The 20,167-nt window shown below is 48.6% G+C and overlaps 1 protein-coding gene across 3 annotated transcripts in view; it reads right to left on the reverse strand.

Moving 5' to 3' along the window:
• MEAK7 (MTOR associated protein, eak-7 homolog) overlaps positions 1–20,167 on the reverse strand; it is a 1,198,349-nt gene that overhangs the window by 696,498 nt on the left and 481,684 nt on the right. For all 3 annotated transcript variants that reach the window (XM_069636236.1, XM_069636239.1, XM_069636243.1), the window contains one exon: positions 1,785–1,929. In XM_069636236.1, coding sequence (XP_069492337.1) covers positions 1,785–1,929 — 145 coding nt within the window. The remainder of the gene's footprint in view (positions 1–1,784; positions 1,930–20,167) is intronic.

The raw sequence follows: 20,167 nt of genomic DNA on the forward strand, positions 1-20,167 counted from the left end.
AGCTCCATATGTTCCTTCCCCACACACACACCTCCGCAAACAGACAGGGCTATTGGTTAGGGAGAGATAGCCAATCAAGAGATGGGAGGGGGCATTTAAGGAGAGTTTGGAAAACCGGAAAGTCTGGGTTGGTAGGATAAAGGAGGAAGACCAACAGACTAGCATGAACACAGACAGAAGGAGGAGAGAGGGGTGCTCTGGAGTGAATGTGTGGGAATGGGATGGGAGAGTGAACTAGTGGTAAGAGAGGTGGTAGTAGAGGAGAGGAAATTGTACTAGTAAGCCAAAGTGGTAGTAGAGGGGTAAGTAGCGAGTTGTAGCGGTAGATGAGAGGAGGAAGGGAGGAGTAGAGATTTTGAGTGGGAGAATTTTAAACATCAGAGATATAGTAAAAGCCACAGCAGAAAGTAAGGAGGGAATAACATCTAAGGGTGGAGGTAGGAAAGCAGAGTGAAAGAACAGAGGGAAATAAGATTGGCGGGGGGAGACCGGAGGGCAACAGCAGAGCAGTAAGGGCAAAGAGCGTTTGTACACTGTTGTTGGAGAAAGTAGCTCACCATGGCTTTCCTGTCTATTTGGCTTACAAACTCTGTATTTCCAGTGATCCCTAAAGAGAGGCCCAAAGTACAAGGACTCTATTTCAGAGAAAAGATCTCTAGCATCATTCTCAGATCGGGGGAATGCTACTCCACAGAAAGTCTAAGTATTCTTCACAATAATCTTTTCTTAAGAAGCAGAAGACCAGGTTTTAGATCCAGACTTCTGGACAAAATCGATCACAATCTTCGATTTAAAAGGAGTACGTTTGTGCAGGTTGTGAGGTTAAGAAGGAAAGGTCATTACTATATGGCATGACATCATGTTCCCTCAGCCCCTCACTCATAAGGGTAGCGGTATAGAGAAGGGCACTACACAAGACCACTTAAATATATCTTCACTATTCTCAATGTCAGCCAGCAACAGTTCTTCCTCACCCATAGGCATGTTCATGTTGATATGACAATCCTTTTCAATGCTGTGATCTAAACATCCTTGCTCAGGCTTTCTCGCCCACTGCATCACATCTGGTTAGGCTACTGTTAACCGTTTCAAAAAAGGTAGCAGGTGGTCCTCTCCAGAAAGAACATGGCATGATAACCTGTTCTGTGTTTTTTTTCCCCACTTTGAGATGAGAGTTTGCTCACTGTACCTTTCACAGATGGGGAAATATCCATTTGCATATCAGTCTTTGTCCCGCCCACATGGGCAGTCCAGCACCGACTGTTTCATTGTTAAAATGAGGAACAATTTCAGGGGTGAAACTGAATGCCACTCGTCTATGAGGCTTGACCACGACGGGCAGGACTCGACACCAGGTGAGTTGCTGCATCATGCAAAAAAAAGGAGGGTTGGTATATGAGCATGCAAGTGAGAGCAATTATTGACGTGGAGGATCTTATATGTGTATTCAGCCAAGCTCCTGCACTCTTACATCACTAGCCGTGCACACCCCAATTCTCTACTCCCTTTCACTGCCACAAGCTTTTAGATTTTTTTTGAGAAAGCCATCAAAGTCCTGAAGCTTGCAGTTGCCTCACATTGGAGGCACTTGGGGACATTTGTGGGGCAAATGACAAGGGATTTTTGCCCAGCCGAGAACATCTAGCGAATACTTAACAAAGGCTGTTTTTTCTAAAAGCTGAGTGAACCAAAGTGCCAAGAGTCCCTGCAGTATCCCTGCAGAATCACCACACCTCTAAAATGGTACATTGTTTTTATTCAAGGATTTCCCATCCTGCTCTTACCTGACGGCTTAAGCTCAGACAGAAAATGTGCAGCCAACACCTTGCCTCCAGTTATAGCTTCCCGGGTGGTCTTCGAACTCCAGCCATTCATCAGCTTTTTAAACTGTAAGATGTGCACCAGAGCGATAATCAGTTCTTCTGCAAACTGAAAAGACAGAACAAAGAATTAACGGCCAGTATTCTGAAGCCATATCAATATAAATGATGCACATTTTGTAAGGGTGAGTGTACTGAGAAATATTGTGCCAACATTCACAATTCTGATTTGACAACCCTTTCTTGCACACACCCTGAATCATGTAAGCTCAGGGCATAGTGATGTGAATCTCATCAATGCTTAGGTTTTCCACGTATTAAGGACAACAAGAAGCCTTAAAACGTTTCCAGAATTCCCAAAGATGTTCCTTCATCATTTAATAAATTGGACAGTAACCAACAAAGGAAACGTCTTTCTGCACCACTTGACTCTCCAGGTTTACTGGAACAGCCCCCAAATAAGATAAGAGTAGAAAGACTGGAGCTTACAGACATGTAGCTACACAATTTGTCATACAAACATGAAGGACCAACAGCATAAAAGAGCACTTAAGATAATGTTTTGAAGAGGCTGTGTAATATAGGGCTCGAAAAAACTACTAGCCCTCTTGCACTGGCAATTCGATATTACTTCGGCGAGTACCGTTTATATGGTACTGGACCTTGCTGACGTGTATAGGGATGTTTGAAATTTTCATTTGACATTTACTGCAAACAAACTGTTTGTTGTAAATGGCAAATAAAAGTTTCACTGTGCATGAATGGCAGCATTGCACCAAACATCAAGTGTGCTTTTAGTGACATGCACCATATTATGGAAAGCACAGGTAAATATTTTGCCACTCGTCACCATGGGGCGAGTGCATTTATTTCTTTTATGTAGAGAAAGTAAACTAAAAAACTCGTCTTGCAGGTCTAGTGGGATGACTATGAATTTGCACAGCCTAGTATTGTCAGCTAAAAAAGCACCCTTGTAGTTGCTCATACTATGACCCGGTGCAAAAGTATAAGTTGCATACTACTCGCCAGCCATACAAAATGTTTCTATACAAAGAGACAGTACATCATTTCTCACTCGCCAAGAGTCAATTATAACTAGAAAATGGCTGGTGTTGAGTGAAACTTTTGCGGCCTCCTAAGCACCTCACAGACTGTAGCTTCAGAGCAAGTTCATTCTTTTCTTTTCTAACTCAACCATGGTTTCTCCGAATATGGCCAACTCTGTTTTATTTTAAAAACAATTTTTTCACATAGGAGTAATTACAGGAAGGCATTTAAAAGCAGGCCCAGCTGATTGTGTGTGGGGGAAACAAAAGTGTATTTACCTATGGCTCTACCAAGAGATGCAGGAGTAATTTCACAATCTTTGGTTTAGATTAAGCAGTAATGTGGGGTTCACAGATTTGAAAGTAGGGTGGGAGAACGAGTACAGCGAAAACATCAGCACAATGTTTGAGGCACAGAACAGGGACATTGGAATATTCCCATCAATCAAAAAATGCCTTTAATCAAAAGTACAATGCATGGTCTGGCCATGAATGTGGAATAAGATGAGCACAGATTACGTCATAAACTCACCAAGGTACTTCATTGAATTTAATGACCACTATGGTGGCATTTTTAAAAGCATTTAAATCTCGGCTCAGTGCCCTGCTATTCGTTTTGAGGAAATTAAGCTGGGCCCATTTTCAACCAGTGCTATGTGATTAGTGGTGTTCTTACTTATGAGGTTTGGAGGGATTTATTTCATATGGCAATGCCACTGTCAAATATAAAAATGTATTTCATATGCCTCCATAGTGAGACTATACCCAAGGATTACAGGTGTTTCACACTTTTTGAAACAAAATGGCCCCAAAGGAGAACCACTGCCCATAAAGCATCACCAACAAGCAAGACACTCAGCACTTAAATCAAGTTCAAAAGCATTGGAATGACCCCTGAAGTCACTGATACTTATGCATAATCAGTGGTTCACAAATCCCACCAATACATCAATCAGTCTGCTCACACATACCTGCCATTCATCCCATTTGTAGCCTGATCGGTATTAGTGAAAAGAACAATCATCCACTGCTACATCAAACCTTGGTGTGAAGAAAGATTTTCTTTTTGCTTATCACCTCCCATCGACTTCTATGGGATACTCTGTTTTTGCTATTGTTTGACTCCCAACCTGACTTCTGGTGGTCAGTAAAGCCCTTAGCTTTACCTCCCTTGCTTTTTTCTCATTCACATGTAGAAACTGATTAGACCTTAAGATGATCAGTACTGGGAGACCATGACTGTGTGGATTTCTTGTATTTTTAAAGCTGCACACATCACCTGAAATTGAAGTGTGGTGAGGATACTTTGCATCCTTGTAACTTTTTCGGCAGCGGACAGTTTTCTACATCGTTTTTGGCTTGTTACTCATGCACTCTTGTATTTTACCGCATATGCCATAAAGAGTACGTTATACGCTAATATGTTTATATTTTTATGTGCGTGTGTGTGCGCGTGTGTATAGAATGTTTGGCCTGTGGTTGTCCAGGATTGGACATCCCTTGCCAGTTTGAATGGTGCAGATCCATACCATTGCTATACCTGGCAGTGACTCCAGTTCAGACCTGGATAAAAGGAGTACTCCTGCAGCCATCGCCAGATCATAGTTGGTGCCAAGACCCCTACGAAGAAGTCCAGTTCAGTGTGGACACAATGACGCCTGGTCCACCTTTCCAGCATTGCCTCCAGCCAAGTTCCAGTGAAGCTCTGCTACGTTGTTGCAATCTTAAAAGGCCCTAATTTGGTGCTTCGACCTCTGGACCAGTGGGAACAACCAGTGTCTGCACCTGCTCAAAGATTCATGGCTGGTAAGCATTCAGAAATGTCCCTGGACCACCACGTGGATGGACCATCTCTCCTCTGAAAATACCTCTTAACACTTGGTTTGGCTAAACATGCACTATAACATAGATCAGAACCCAGAAGATGAGAATGATCATTGAAAAGAGGACCTGGATTTCCACCTCACCCTGTGATGACAATATCAATGCACTGGCTTTCCATCAATGCACGGACAGCCTTCAATACACTCTGCTTCACATAAAAATGCATTAATAGGACAGCCCTAAAGTAACTCAACAAAAAAGAAAAAACAAAATAAAACCCTACCATATACAGTCCATACACAGCAAACCCAGGTGGACTACTCTGCACATTCCTCAGCTCAAAACCGGTCAGCTGATCATTAGTCAAAGCATCTAGGCCAATGGGTGAAAGGTGGAGCCCTCCAGATGTTTTTTCCTATAATTCCCATGATCCCTTACCATTGACTATGCTGGCTAGAGCTGATGGGAGTCATTAGCCAAAACATTTGGAGGGCGGCTGGTTGCCCACAACTGATCTAGGTTATGAAGAGCTGCCTATCTCAACATAGATACCAAGACAAACTATTTTTTCTTCCAAAACAAAGTAACTTCCACAGCCATGTCTTCTAATTGTTCTTTGCATCCACTCCCACTGGAAAGAAAAGCATGTTAGAGGGTTTCAGTTTAAAGAGCTCGACTATACAAGGCCATTCAGAGAGCAATTCACACATCTCTAGAATACAATGGAAAAGCACAATAGGTCATGCGTCGAACGGACGTTAATTAAAGCCAAAGTACGACAGGAATAGATGGGTTTATAAACTGTTGGATGATCATTAGGGAAGAGCAGAGGTATAGCTGAGCTAGGTGGGAAAAGCAGGTTTGGTGGTCAAAGCAGTGGAGTGCTTGGCATGGATCTAAGCTTTTTTTGTCTGAGGAAGCTCTGGGAGTAGAGATATTGTACTGTGGAATGCTCTCAGGCCAGCAGAGAATTGTACCTTGCTACCCAAATATGGAGGCTGGTTAAGGTGCACATCTTTGAATACTAGGCACCAGCCTTTAAATGTCATACATGCCAGCAGGGGAAGCAAGTGAAGACTTAATAGGGCATTTATTATGTTTGTAGCTGCCCTCAAGAACTATTAACCGGCAGCAGAGGATAAGGCTGACTTAAGGGGTCGTTAAGAAATTTGAGGCCGGTCCTTCCATAGGGCGTTGCATCCATCTTTGTGGGGCAGACAAGGAACAAGTTACTTACCTGTAACTGTTGTTCTCCAGCATGGGTCTGGCATGGATTCACATGCTCATGAATATTCCCCGTCGTCAGGCCGGGAATCCTCGGTATAGAAAAAAATCAGTATCAGTTTTGTTTCTGATCTGTCTTTCTCAGTAGTAACCAATCACTGGTCTCTGGGTCATACTGCCTCCAGCCAATGACTGCCCTCTCCCTAAGCCCCGCCCCTGGCAGCCATCCTCAGATTTGGTAGCACGTGAAGTGGCAGTATGACCAAGTGAAGAGCCGCAGAGGGGTAGGCGGGAGGGTTCGCATGTGAATCCATGCCAGACCCATGCTGGAGAACAACAGTTACAGGTAAGTAACTTGTTCCTTCTCCAGCATGGGGTCTGGCATGGATTCACATGCTCATGAATATAAGAATACATAGCAGTATACACATGCACAATCACGAGAGGTGGCAAAAGGCTCAATATCAAGCAATACAACAACTCAACATTAAGCAACTCTTACCTCCTCATCAGGCTCACCTTAGGCGAACAGGTTGCGCAGCACTGTCTGGCCGACTCTGGACTCCTCCCTGGAATCCCGGTCGACGCAGTAGAATCTCGTGAAGGTGTGCGTCAACCTCCACGTAGCAGCCCTGCAGATGTCGAGCAGGGGCACACCAGACAGGAACGCTGTAGTAGCAGCGATCGCTCTGGTTGAATGGGCCCTCGGACGGCCTGGCAACGGTCGGTTTGCCAACCGGTGACAGTGCATGATGCAGCCGGAGAGCCATCTGGAAATGGAAGTCTTCGAGAGAGCCTTCTCTTGATTCACAGGTCCAAAGTTCACAAACAGCTGTGATGTCTTCCGAAAACTCTTCGTGCGGTCCACGTAGAACTTCAGCGCTCTAGCTACATCCAGCGAGTGCAGAGTCCTCTCAGCCGGCGACGAAGGCGACGGGAAGAAAACTGGCAACACCAAGGGCTCGTTGAGGTGGAAGTCCGACGGCACCTTGGGCATGAAGGAGGGGTGCGTCCTCAGCACCACCCTTGTGTCGTGAAAAGTCAAGTATGGAGGCTTGCAAGACAGGGCCTGGATCTCTCCCACTCATCATGCAGAGGTGATGGCCACGAGGAATGCTGTCTTGCACGACAGAAACTTCAACGGCACTGAATGCATAGGCTCGAATGGGGTCCCCATGAGCCTAGACAGCACCACGTTGAGCTCCCACGCCGGGGCAGGGGCCTTCACCGGCGGGAATGATTGGAACAGTCCTTTCATAAATTCCATCACCAGTCGATGAAACCACAAGGACGCTCGTCCTGCAGTTCTGGTGTAACATGAGACGGCAGCCAGATGTACCTTGATGGAAGCGTGAGAAAGGCCAGCCTTGGCCAAGGACAATAGGTACGGCAATACTTGAGGGGCCGTAATCCGCAGAGGGTTAATGTTCTCTGTCTGGTGCCATGCACAGAAGCTCTTCCATTTTTGTCCGTAGCACTTGAGTTGAGGATGCCCTGGCCTTCTCAAGAACCTCTCTGCAGTCAGCCGGGATGTCATATCCTCCAAACTCTAGTGCTGCAGGAGCCAGGCCTGCAAGTTCAGTGACTCTGGTTCATGATGAAGAATGGCGCCTCCTTCTCTGGAGAGAAGATCTGCGTCCGTCGGCAGCTTGACTGGTGTGGATGCTGACAAGTCCAGAAGGTCCAGGAACCAGATCTGCCTCGGCCATGCCGGTGCGATGAGGATCATCCTGCACCGGGACCTCTTGAGCTGGTTGACGAGCCGGAGTAGCAACGGCAGGAACGCATAAAGGAACAGGCCGTCCCAAGGGAACGAGAAAGCATCGCCCATGCTCCTCGGTTGGGGAAACCTGCTGGCGAACCTCCGGCACTTGGAGTTCGCCGCCATCGCGAAGAGATCGATCTGGGGTTCGCCCCATCGTCAGAAGAGTCGGTCCACTTGATCCTGGCGCAGTTCCCACTCGTGGCACGAGCGCAGCTCTCTGCTGAGTGAGTCGGCGATGGTGTTTTTTATCCCTGCCAGATGAAAGGGTACCAGAAACATCCCTTGGGCGATGGCCCAATGCCACAGATCCTGGGTTTCCTTGGATAGGGCAGGGGATCTGGTTCCGCCCTGCTTCCGAATGTAAAACATTGTGGTGGTGTTGTCGTTGAAGATCCTCACCACCTTGCTCTTGAGGGACGGAAGGAAGGACCTGAGGGCCCAGAACACTGCACGGAGCTCCAAGATGTTGATGTGGAGAGTCTTCTCCTCCGGAAGCCAAAGGCCTCTCGTGTGGAGACCCCCGGTGTGCTCTCCCCAACCTTCCAGGGAGGCATCCGTCGTCACCGTCACCTGGTGGGCCGGGGCTAGGAAACCTGTTCCCGCCGTCAGATGAGAGCGGACACCCCACCATCGTATCGCCTGACGGAACGCTTCGTCGAGCGGGATCCTGTCCTCGAAGCTGCCTGTCGTCTGGATCCAGTGGGCGTCGAGGAATTCTTGCAAGGGCCACATCCGAAGTCTGCAGTGGCGCAACAGATAAATGCAGGAGGACATCATTCCGAGGAGGGACTTGATAGACCTCACTCTGGCCACGTCCGTGGCCAGCAGACGTTGCACCTTTCCCAGGATGGTCCTTATCCTTTCCTCCGACGGTGAGGCCCGCCGCGCCACTGTGTCGAGCTGTGCTCCCAGAAACAGGGCGCCTTGCGACGGGACCAGGTGGGATTTTGGAAAGTTGATGGAGAACCCCAGGTCCGTGAGCAGCTGGACGGTCTTCGCAGTGTGTTACACGGCGAGCTTCCTTGTCCTTGCCCGTATGAGCTAGTCGTCCAGGTAGGGGTAGACGTGGATCCCCTGCAGGCGCAGCCGCGCCGCCACCGGTGCTAGTCACTTGGTGAACACCCTGGGTGCCGATTTTAATCCGAACGGGAGGGCCTTGAACTGGTAGTGCCGCCCTTTGACCACGAACCTGAGGAACTTTCGGTGTCTCTTTAGAATAGGGATGGGGAAGTATGCATCCGCCAAGTCCAACGACGACAGCAAATCGCCCTCCTCCAGCTGTCCCAGCACGTGCTGGACGGTGACCATCCGGAACTTCTGTGCCTTGATGTATTTGTTCAGTCGTCGCGGGTCCAGGATGGGACGCCATCCTCCGGTCTTCTTCTTTACGAGTAAGTATCTTGAGTAAACTCCGGAGCCTCTTTGGAACGAGCTCAATGGCACCTTTCCTGAGCATCGCCCTTACTTCCAACAGCAGTTGAGGGACGTGATTTTCCTTCCTGGCCATGGGAGGAATGCGGGGGCACCTCTTGTGGAACTCGAGGGCATGCCCCAGGGCCAGGGCGTCCAGCACCCAATGGTCGGTGGAGATGGACTGCCACACGCCGCGAACTTCCTCAGCCGGCCTCCCACCGGGGTGCTTCGGAGGGGGCCTGACCCGACGGTCGGTTCAATCTTGCTTGGAGGCCGCTTTGCCTCCTTGACCACCTTGGCGATGACAGCGGGATCCACCTGACTTGCCGCGTCCCCTGTTGCCTCCTGCGACGAAGATCTTGCTGCTTGACAGTACGTAGAGGAGTTGCTGCCGGCTCCCTTGGAGGCACCCTGTCTGCCTCCGGCGCTCCGAAAGGACGGCCGTCGCTGTTGGAGCACACCCAGTGCACGGGCCGTCTCCGTGTCCGTCTTGATCGCCTGAAGGGACTCATCAACCGCCTTGCCAAAAAGGTTGTTCCCATCGAAGGGCATGTCCAAAACCTTGGTCTGTACATCCTGGCGGAAATCCGTCGCCTTGAGCCATCCTCGTCGTCTCAGGCAAACGCCGTTGCCCAACTGACGGAAACCGGTGTCGGCGATGTCCGTAGCCACCGTAATGGCGTGGTCCGAGGCAATCTCACCTTCCTGTAAGATTTCCAGGGCCTAAGCCCTCTTGGCGTCTGGAAGGAAGTCCAACAGAGGGGCGATCTTGAACCACAACTCCCTGTCGTAGCGGGCTACGATGGCCAGGGCGTTGGCCGCCTTGATGGTCGTCGCTGCAGATGAGATGACCCGTCATCCCATCGCATCCAGCTTCCTACCCTCGCCGTCTGGCGGGGAGGTTGAAGTCGAGGCCGATGCCCCCCCGCCTTCTTCTTGGCCGCTGCCGAAACTACCGAATCCGGGGTAGGTTGCGCCCTAAGGCACAAGGGGGCAGCGTCGGGGACCTGGTACTTCTTCTCGTACCGGTCCCTCTTCGCAGGAGCCGTGGCAGGGTTCTTGAGGAGGGCGAGCCCCTCATCCCAGATGTCATCAAGAAGCGGTACGGCGAGGACCGTCTTCCTTTTAGCCTCGCGCCGTTGGTAAAGGAACCCTACCTTCTTCTTTTCTTCGGGGCAGAGCTGAAAGAGCTCGGATGCCCTGGAAATCATAGCATGGAAGGATCCAATCTCGTCGGGCGGGGACGCCCGGGCATGGGGCGACGGGGGACACGTCCCGTCGTCGCCTCCGTCGTCATCCATACCCGTCGTAGTCGTGTCCATGCCTGTATCATCCCCGTGGGTAGTGGACCGGGGGGAAGGCAGAGAAGGTGGCAGAGGCGGGAGAGGAGGCCTAGGATGCGTCCTCCTCCTCTTAAGTGATGGGCTTCCCGAAGGACCTGGCTCCGGTTCCCCCGTCGGGTCTGGCTCAGGTACCTCTGTCGGGGGAAGGGGCAACCAAGTTCTTATCTCCGAGCATAAGGACTGGATGGCTGACAAAATGGCCGCCGAGGTGTCCTGCGGCGCCGGAAACGACGGGAGCGAGGGCTGTTGAGGAGCCTCATCTGCGTCACCGTCGCCCTCGTCGGGATCCCTCCCGATGGGCTGGGCCTCCTCCACAACTTGGATGAGCTCCTCTTCAGAGGTCGTGTCCGTATCCACGATGGCCACCAGCCCCTCCCCCACCCTTTCCAACGAGGACTTCGTGGGGGTCTTCTCGATGGGCCTGAAAGACTACTCCCTCCGCGGTGGCAGGGAGACTCTGGTACCTGAGGGCGCCTCCACTGGTGTAGCCTCCACAGGCTGAGCCAGGGCCACGGCGACATCCTCGATCGAGGTCTTAGCAGGGTGAATTAAGGCCAACGTCACCTTCTGTACGCCTGGGGCCTTCACCTCGGGGGGAGGGTCCGAGCCTCGCTCCCCCTCTGCCGGAATCTTCGAGATCGAGCGGGGCCTCTCCAGAAGCTTCGCCGGGTTCTCAGACTTCCTCTTACCCGAGCCAGAGCGTTGGCTCGTGGTCGATGGCGCCGGGGAGGATGCGCCCTGCCTGGCAGCCAAGGAGCCCGACCGTTCGGCGCTCCCGGACTCGCGGTGCTTAGCCTTTTGTTGGGCTCCCGTCGCCGGGGCACCCTCACAGGACTTAGAAGACCGCTCAGACTTCTTTTTCTTCTTCTCGCCTGGCGGGCTCTTACCTTCCAGCCAGTTGGCGAGATGGAGGTGGCGATCCTTCATGGTCTGCTCCGACATGTTCCCACAAAACGCGCAGTCCTTTTCCTTGTGCGTCTTGTCCTCATGGAGACAGTAGGGGCATAACGAATGCTCGTCCTCTTTGAAAACGTTCTGAAGCTGGCATCCAGGGCAGGTCCTGAACAGCTTCCCGGGCGTCGAGCTCCCTTTCTCCTGGGCCATGTCCGGGGTAGGCCTCGGAACTTCTGGAATCCTCCAAAAGCGTAACTCGACGAAATCTTCACCCTTGAGGGGCGTAGAAACTCTGAAACGGATCCCCGTTGATCGGAAGTAGAAACGGTGGAGCTTGAGGCTCTATTTAACCAAAAAAATGAGAAAATCTCCTGAAAAAAGCGCGAAAATGCAGCAAAAGCTCGAGAGCTACAGCACGAGGACTCCCAACACTTGAACGTGCGGTAAAAATCTGAGGATGGCTGCCAGGGGCGGGGCTTAGGGAGAGGGCAGTCATTGGCTGGGGGCAGTATGACCCAGAGACCAGTGATTGGTTACTACTGAGAAAGACAGATCAGAAACGAAACTGATACTGATTTTTTCTATACCGAGGATTCCCGGCCTGACGACGGGGAATATTCATGAGCATGTGAATCCATGCCAGACCCCATGCTGGAGAAGGATTGTACAATGTATAGAAATCAGTAGAAGCAATGAAGGGTTTAATGCATTGAAGTAATTTTTATTTTCGATAAGAAGACTTGGCTCCCATTCAGATATTGGCTTTGACGTTTAAAACAGAAAACCAAGAGATTTGGCTGTCCACTAGTTGTAGGAGTAATAGTATGTCATAGGGAGAAGGAACAAAGGATGTGGGACACAAAAGTTAGGAAACACACCTATTAATATGCAAGAAAACCATGCATATAACAATTAACACAGCATACTCTAGGCTATAGATGGACGGCCTGTCTAATAGCATGAAATGAAGGAGGATGAAAGGAGGCTATGGGGTCTGCAGGGATTTTCTTGATTTGGTCTCCCTCTACAGCCCTCTTTCCTTCAGGCCAGTAGTTTCCTTCAGTCAGGCTCATGAGGTGATAGGGTTGTATTGGAAAAATGCCTATTCGTTCTTAGGTGTGAAAACGAACACAAAAAATTAAGATGCGGCAAAGCCTGTGCAAAGGATGTGCAGAGTTGTTAGTCATTGTATGGGGCTGAGAGGAGGCACTTGGACCCTAAGCCAGCCTCTCCCACTGCATTAATAGACCCAAAAGTCAGCCTGTGCAAAGGGCGTGCAGAGTTGTTGGCTGTTGTTAGCCCGTGTTTCTAGAAAGAACGGAGTAAGGTGGCTCTGTACTGTTTGAAGCACTTTATTGTTTATGAAACTGTGAACCTATGAAAAGGTTCACACCGGGTTTGGATTGGTGTGGCGCTTGACAGAGTTTGGAGTCTGGAATAGGTATTTGCGCAAGCATAGGCATTGTGCACTGTCTAAATGTGCCTGGACCCACGTGTGCTGTTCTATTTGCCTTGCCTTTGCTTTGCCATATTTAGGTTTTACTAAGCGACAAGTAAAACCAAGCACGATGTGTGGCAGGGTGGGAGAGACGGCTAAGGCAGCTCCCTTAGCTGTCGGGTGTTCCCTGCACACCTCTCGTCCACTGTTCTCTCAATCTGACTGGAAAGGCTGCATGCCGTGAAAGGAGATACTGATCAGTCAGGCACGCCACACATTTGTGTGTGGATTCAAGGTACCGGTCTCATTGGCTGTTTGTAAATGCCCTGTTAGTGACTGCAAACCCATGCCATAAAAAAATTGGTGACCTAGTGGGTTGTGTTCATTTGAGCGTATCCGTTATGGACTCTTTGTGCGCCTAACAGTAGAATGTTCGCTTTAAATAATAGACTAGAGTGCAGGGCTGGAATCTTTTCCATCTACCAGTGCCACACTCTGAGTCTTCATCGCGACCAGCTGTATGTGGAGTGTATTTGTTGTCAGCTTACTCCGTTTGACTAATCATAACTGAAGCACAGCTATGGCATTACTAGCCAACCGGCTTACAAAGATAATCTCTACTCGAATACATTCCGATTAGACGGGCTATGTGCCCGGCTGGAATATATCCTGGACTGGAATTTACGGCGCCTACACCACATCATTGACAGCACTAGGCTCCAGGGCACATACTGCGCTCTAGCCGCCCTAGACGCTATTAAAGCGTTTGACTCCATTAGATAGGAATGGCTTTAAGCCACACTCAAAACAGTTTGGCATTGGACAAATATACATACAGTGGGTACAACTAATATATACTAAGCCTGTACCTAGAATTAAAACTAGTCAACACTTCTCAGAGCCCTGGGATATAGAAAAAGGCACGCGACAAGGATGCCCACTTTCCCCTGGGATATAGAAAAGGGCACGCGACAAGGATGCCCACTTTCCCCTGGGATATAGAAAAGGGCACGCAACAAGGATGCCCACTTTCCCCTGGGATATAGAAAAGGGCACGCGACAAGGGTGCCCACTTTCCCCGATGCTTTACATCCTCGCCATGGAACCAATCGCAGTGTACATCAGGGATTAATATAACGACGCTGGTATAAGCGTAGACGGGACATGTCACCTAATATCCACGTACGCAGATGACACACTATTATATGTACAAGACCCTGAGGATAACCTGCAATTCATATTCAATGTCCTCGACAGATATGCAGCGCTTTCTGAGATTGCAGTCAGCATGGACGAATCATGCATGTTCCAATTAGCTGGATTAGCCAAGAAACGTAGTGATAGTCTTCGATTGAAGCGCTAATATTGGTAGTCTGACACATTCAGATACTTAGGTATCAATATATACCATGACCCAGAGGCAGAACATAAACACAACACATTGAAAGTTGTGTAGGGTATTAAAAATCCATGCAATTTTGGACAGATTTACCTCCATTATTGATGGGCAGGGCTGCACTACTGAAGAGGTTTGCCCTACCAGATTACTGAACCATTTTGCAAATGTCCCATACAAGATACCTTAAAGCTTTTCTTAAACGTTGGAGGCTTTATGCAGGGGGTTCCTATGGCAAAACAAGAGATGTAGAATCGCCTTAAGCACCCTCCAGAGACAGTAAGAAGAAGGTGGGATTAGAGTACCCCAGTTTGAATTGTTTTTCCTCGCAGGGCAACTATAATTTGTCACCAGCTGGTTAGCAGATGAACTCACTCTCGATACCTTATTGCTCCAGCCCACAATACCACACTTTTACTTACAAGAATTATTGTAGTTCAAGCCAACCCAAGCTAGTCATCGCTCACACCTGGTGACACTGGGTATACAACTTTGGAACAGGGTGTTTAAGCTACTTAAAATAGCCGATCAATTTTTCACGCAGATCCCCCTGGTATCCGTAATGCCAGAAAAACCCCAGATAAGATTAGGTATACACGCACACTGGGAAACATGCAGACTTGCAACGATAGGAGACCTGTTGCAGGACAACTCCTTTGTGCTCTTTCAAGAGCTTAAAGACTGCACCCGATTACACCAAGGCCAGTATTTATTACACCACAGTATCATGCGCGCCATTACACGTAGATGGCCAACCTATGGTGAACTAGCGGATAGGAACTCGGCAGCAGACCTCATGTTTGACATAAGAGGGCGCCAACGCAGTGTCCAGGATCTATGAGCTGCTTCTGTCTAGTATACTCTCGTCAGGTCTGGCTGTTTGGAATAAGTGGGAAACAGAACTTGAAACCCCTTTAACAGATGCAGAGTGGTCAAGAGTACTTTATTATCATAAGGCATTTGTCAAGAAATTAAAAACTAAAATGTATGCAATTATTTATAACGGATAGAGCGTACTTAATACTCCTGGTTTTAGTGGTGCAACCAAGCAGTTTTGCCCCAGATCTTGTGCTGGGAATGCTTGAATGTTACATATGTTTTGGTCTTGCCCAGGTATACAGTGTTATTGGGAAGAGATTGCAACCAGAATGCACACAAGGTGGATGGTCACTAAATGGTTTATGCCCAGCAGATTGTCTGTTGAGAACCTTCCCACAACGACAGAACACAGAAAGATTTGCCGTATGTATTAGCCAAGCGCAGACTCGTCATGACCTGGAAATCCCCAAAGGGCCCTATGGTGGACGACTGGTGGAAGGCCCTACAAAAATAGTCGCTGGCCGAATCAGTCGTTTGGCAACGTGCAGTGCATCTTGGACAGTCTGACAACAATTACGATGTCACGTCTTGGAACACACTAACACAAACCCTGCTTGCCCCCGTGGTTACTGACTCAGAATCATTTAATTTGTCTGTGCTAGCACTACTGTGAATGCAGATTAACTGACACTTTACAGCTTTCACCCATAAATGGGTAGATCAAGAGTTATAGGCAGGCAAAATTGGGGTGTGGGAGGGGAGGGATTTTGGGGTTAAGGTTTTTTGGGAAATGGTCATGTTAAACTAGTGTATAATCAATCAATATCTCCTGTAAAACCAAGTAGTTAAACTGTGACTGCCCGGTTCTGTTACCTTGTTGTAGTTGTTGGCTGTTCAAACCAATAAACATTTAAAAACAAAAACAAAAAAACGGAACCACAGCTGCTACGAACCACAACTATTTTTTGGACATGTATATGCAGAATTTTAATTGGATGAAATGTATTCTGCTTTTAATCAAGGATTTAAAATTTGCTCTTTTTATGTGAGCAAGTAGAGTAGTGTAGATTCCATTCTTTTTACATTTGTTAACAAAACTCTCTGAACAAGGACTTGGGCTACCCATCTTCTCTTCTTCTCTTATACGTTTTTTGTGCGCTATTAATGATATTTTTAATTGGCATTTTTTTATTTATACATTTTAAGCATATTTCTTGGCTATTGATGTATGTGATTAATGAGATGATGTCATCACTCCTTTCCCAGAAGTAGCCTCTCCTCATGTGGCCAGGGCACTGCAGCTGCTACCTGATTCTGACCGTGGGGGAGGCTATTTGAGAGACGACCACCTGGGGGGAAGGCGACCCTCGGGGGGGTTGACAGGACATCTTCAGATGAGACATGGTATCCCTCTTTTCCTTTTAGTGATGTTCGTTCAATTTCTCATGGGCTAATGGCATACTGCCATCATCCCCTTCGACAACTTGCCAAATCTACCAACAGCACTCCTCAATATCAGGTAAAGAACAAAGTGATAAAAACGGAGATGAGAAAGATGCAAGGAGCAATGATGATTACTCCGAATGAGAACCAAAACCAGCTGTCTGGTAGCTGGAAGAATCTGATTCACCCTACATGGTTTAAAACCATGCCGGGAAAAGAAGTAGAGTTTGTTGTCTTCTTACTTAGGTTTGGTGAGGACAGCCGAGGAGAGAGACAGGGGTGTATGGCGGTTGACGGCGCAGGAGATTCATTGCTCGGGCACGGGTCAGAACATCCTGACGAAGCAGATGGTCTTGCCAAGTCATGGCAGGCCTGGGAACGTCGCTCAGAGAAGCTTGCAGGTTGAAGCACTGCCACTGAGATGCAAAGAAGAGGCTGCTGCCAAGGGGAGCCGGAGGCGTGGTGAAGTCGGACGAGTGAACAAAGATCTCTGCAGACCGGACAAGCTGTAGACCGACACGGGAGACGCGAGGGACCTCAAAGCCACTGCCAAGAACCGGTAAGCTTGCTCAGAGAGACAAACCGCCTGGGTGCTTTGGAGGGTGTACCACATACGGTAGGAAACAGTGTGCCGGCTGGTGGAACCCGGAGTAGAATAATCTGGCCCCATGGACATTTCATTATAAGATAAGAAGTCTACGAGAAAAGGTCTGAGATCCGAAGCCACATTAGATAATACATGTGGGGAAAACAGTGGCAGAAAGGACGGAAATGAAACGAATGTCAAAAGGTCTGGCAGGAGAGTATACCAGGTGTTTTTTGAGTTAAATAATCCCAAGGAAGACCCATGCCCTAAGGATTCTGAACGGCAGTGAATGTGGATATGAGAGAACCTGTCTGGAGAGTATACCAGGTGTTTTGGGAGTCTGGGAGCCACACCCAAGTTGTATCAATGAACTATATGAAAGAAGCTGGCAGGGGAGTATTGTTACGCTCACCTGATTCCCACGGGGGCATCGATCTGGACTGGCCCGCTGTTGCTTCCACCAGAGTAACACGTAGAGCCGAGATGACAGACTGGACAGACCCACTTAGCTTCGTTTGTTGGACTCGTACGAATATCTTTCTGCAATGGAGAAAGGGAATTAACCTCCCGTAATCTGAGCGTTAACCCGCCTTCCCACTCCCCTTGTCTGCCCACAGAACACTCCCGAAGTTCCCTCTTAATCTCACCTGAAGATTTGGAAAGATGAGCTTTCCATCCTGCGTCGAGCGCAGGGGCGTGTAGATGACCAGTTACTTCACTGGCGTGGAGGAATTGGTGAGTTCCAGTATTGACTCTAAGTCCAATTGTTCGTAAGAGTTCAAAAGTCTGATCTTCACTCTGCCAGATTCCTTGCAGGTTGCGGATTTAAACCACCAGAAGAGTTCCAAGTGGCTATTGGTAAGATCCTTGTAAGTCTATTGTGGTTCAAGTCTATTGTGGTTCTCCCCTTTGGGGCCGGGGTACAGCGATGATGCAGAATTAACTGCACTGACCCGAAATGAGGCGAGTACCCCCCTGTGGTAAATCAGGTAAGTCTTTGGGGTTAGGTTGTATTGTCCTTGTTTTTTCCCCTTAGGGGCCGGGGTGCGGCGGTGATGTGGAATTGACTGCGCCGACCCGAGATGAGGCGAGTACCCCCCTGTGGTAATCAGGTAAGTCTTTGGGTGTGATTTGTATTGTCCTTGTTTTTCCCCTTAGGGGCCGGGGTGCGGTAGTGATGCAGAATTGACTACGCCGACCAAAGATTAGGTGAGTACCCCCCTGTGGTAAATCAGGTAAGTCTTTGGGGGTGGTTTGTATTGCCCTTGCTCACCTATCTGTTCTCGTCTCCCCCAGGTGTTGAAGAATGGCCTGGAGATGCTGGATTCGCGATGGAGTAAAGGAATGCGGCTCTGCGAGGTGCGTGGCAATGCACCTGAGAAGGCTTCTCTCTTCCAGATCGACGATGTGCTGGATCAAGGATTCAGGTAAGGGTTTTGTTCTGACCTCTTCTTCTCCTTTTCTTGTTCCAGGTGTTCCAGGGCTGAAGCGGGCGTGGCTGAAGACTGGAGCTGCTGCAGACACGATGAGCGTTACGCTGCAGCAAGCAGAATAACGCGAAGTACGTGTGGCTGTCCGGGTGTGGCTTAAATAGCTTTGGAAGAAGTCCCAGGTAAGTATTCTTCCACAGCCCCACCCGAGAGGAAAGGAGTCCCTGAGGTAAAGTAGTCCCTTTAAGCCTCATTTGGCTTGTGGCTTCGTGCAGCATGGTCTGCAACAGGTAGGTATGCAGCATGGTCTGCAACAGGTAAGATTTCTGTAATGAGCCTGGCGCCCATGGCACCAGGACTGACTTTATTCTTATGAGCCTGGCGCCATAGGCGCCAGGACTGTAGCCAAAGAGCCCCTAACTGGGGTTTTTGGGCATGCTTCAAGTGGCATGATGCCTGCTTCCGGGGTTGCTGGGCCTGGTCTGGCTTTCCGGGGGCAGGCATCGTGACAGCACTCCCCCCCCCTTTGTCTGGAAATTCTTGGTGGAACCTTTTCACTAATTGAGGTGCATGCACATGGTCACTAGGCTCCCAAGATCTTTCTTGTGGACCATAACCTTTCCAATCAATGAGATAGAAGAGTTTTGATCTCACCCTTTTAGAGTCCAAAATATTCTTGACTTCGAATTTGGGTTCCCCGTCTATGAGGATAGGTTCAGGTGGGATGGTTAGTCTAGTTCCTGGTTGCACAGGCTTCAAAAGAGACATGTGAAAAACAGGATGAACATGCATATGACCAGGCAGGTCCAACTTGACGGCCACTGGGTTAATAATAGCCTTAATAGAATAAGGTCCCAAGTACCTGGGGTTAAAAGTCTGTGTTCCCTTGAGAGGTAAGTACTTGGTGGCGAACCATACTTGGTCCCCTACTTGGTATTGCGGTGCTTCACTCCTGTGTTGATCAGCATCCTTCTTGTATTTATCCTTAGCCTTTTGTAAATGTGCAGTCGCCTCTTTAAAGGCTTGTGTGATAACAGCGTGGAGATGGTCCACCGCAGGCATCTCTAAATGCTGGGGTGAATCTAAGTCTTAGGTTCGAGGATGGTGACCATATATGGTAAAAAAAGGGCTTTGTTTAGTTCCTGAGTGTACAGAATTATTGTATGCATACTCGGCGATCCAAAGAAGTCTTTCCAATCCTCCTCAGATTGATGTAGCATACAACGTAGGTATTGCTCAAGAGTCTGGTTGGTTCTCTCTGTTTGACCGTCGGTCTGGGGATGGTGGCTGGTTGAAAGCCTAACATCAATTTGTGCCAGCTGGCAGCACTTCCTCCAAAAATGTGAAATAAATTGACTTCCCCGGTCTGAAATTAACACGGAAGGAAAGCCATGTAGACGGACAACATTTTCAAGGAACTCCTTGGCCAGGATTGATGCTGAAGGTATTCCTTTTAAAGGAATGAAATGGGGCCATTTTAGAAAAAAGATCTACAATAACTAGAATGGTGTTATAACCTTTGCACGGGGGTAAATCCGTGATAAAGTCTAATGACAATGTATGCCAAGGAGTAGGTGGTATGTCTAACGGTTGTAATAATCCAGCAGGTTTTTCTTTTCCCCTTTATTTTGAGCGCAAATGCCACAAGACATGACAAACAACTTGACATCTTTTCGCCAGGTGGGCCACCAAAACTGTTTCTTGATTTTGGCTTCAGTTTTAGCAA

This window comes from Ambystoma mexicanum, chromosome 1q (assembly GCF_040938575.1).
Source record: "Ambystoma mexicanum isolate Mex_15411 chromosome 1q, UKY_AmexF1_1, whole genome shotgun sequence".
In the NCBI taxonomy this organism is placed as follows: domain Eukaryota; kingdom Metazoa; phylum Chordata; class Amphibia; order Caudata; family Ambystomatidae; genus Ambystoma; species Ambystoma mexicanum.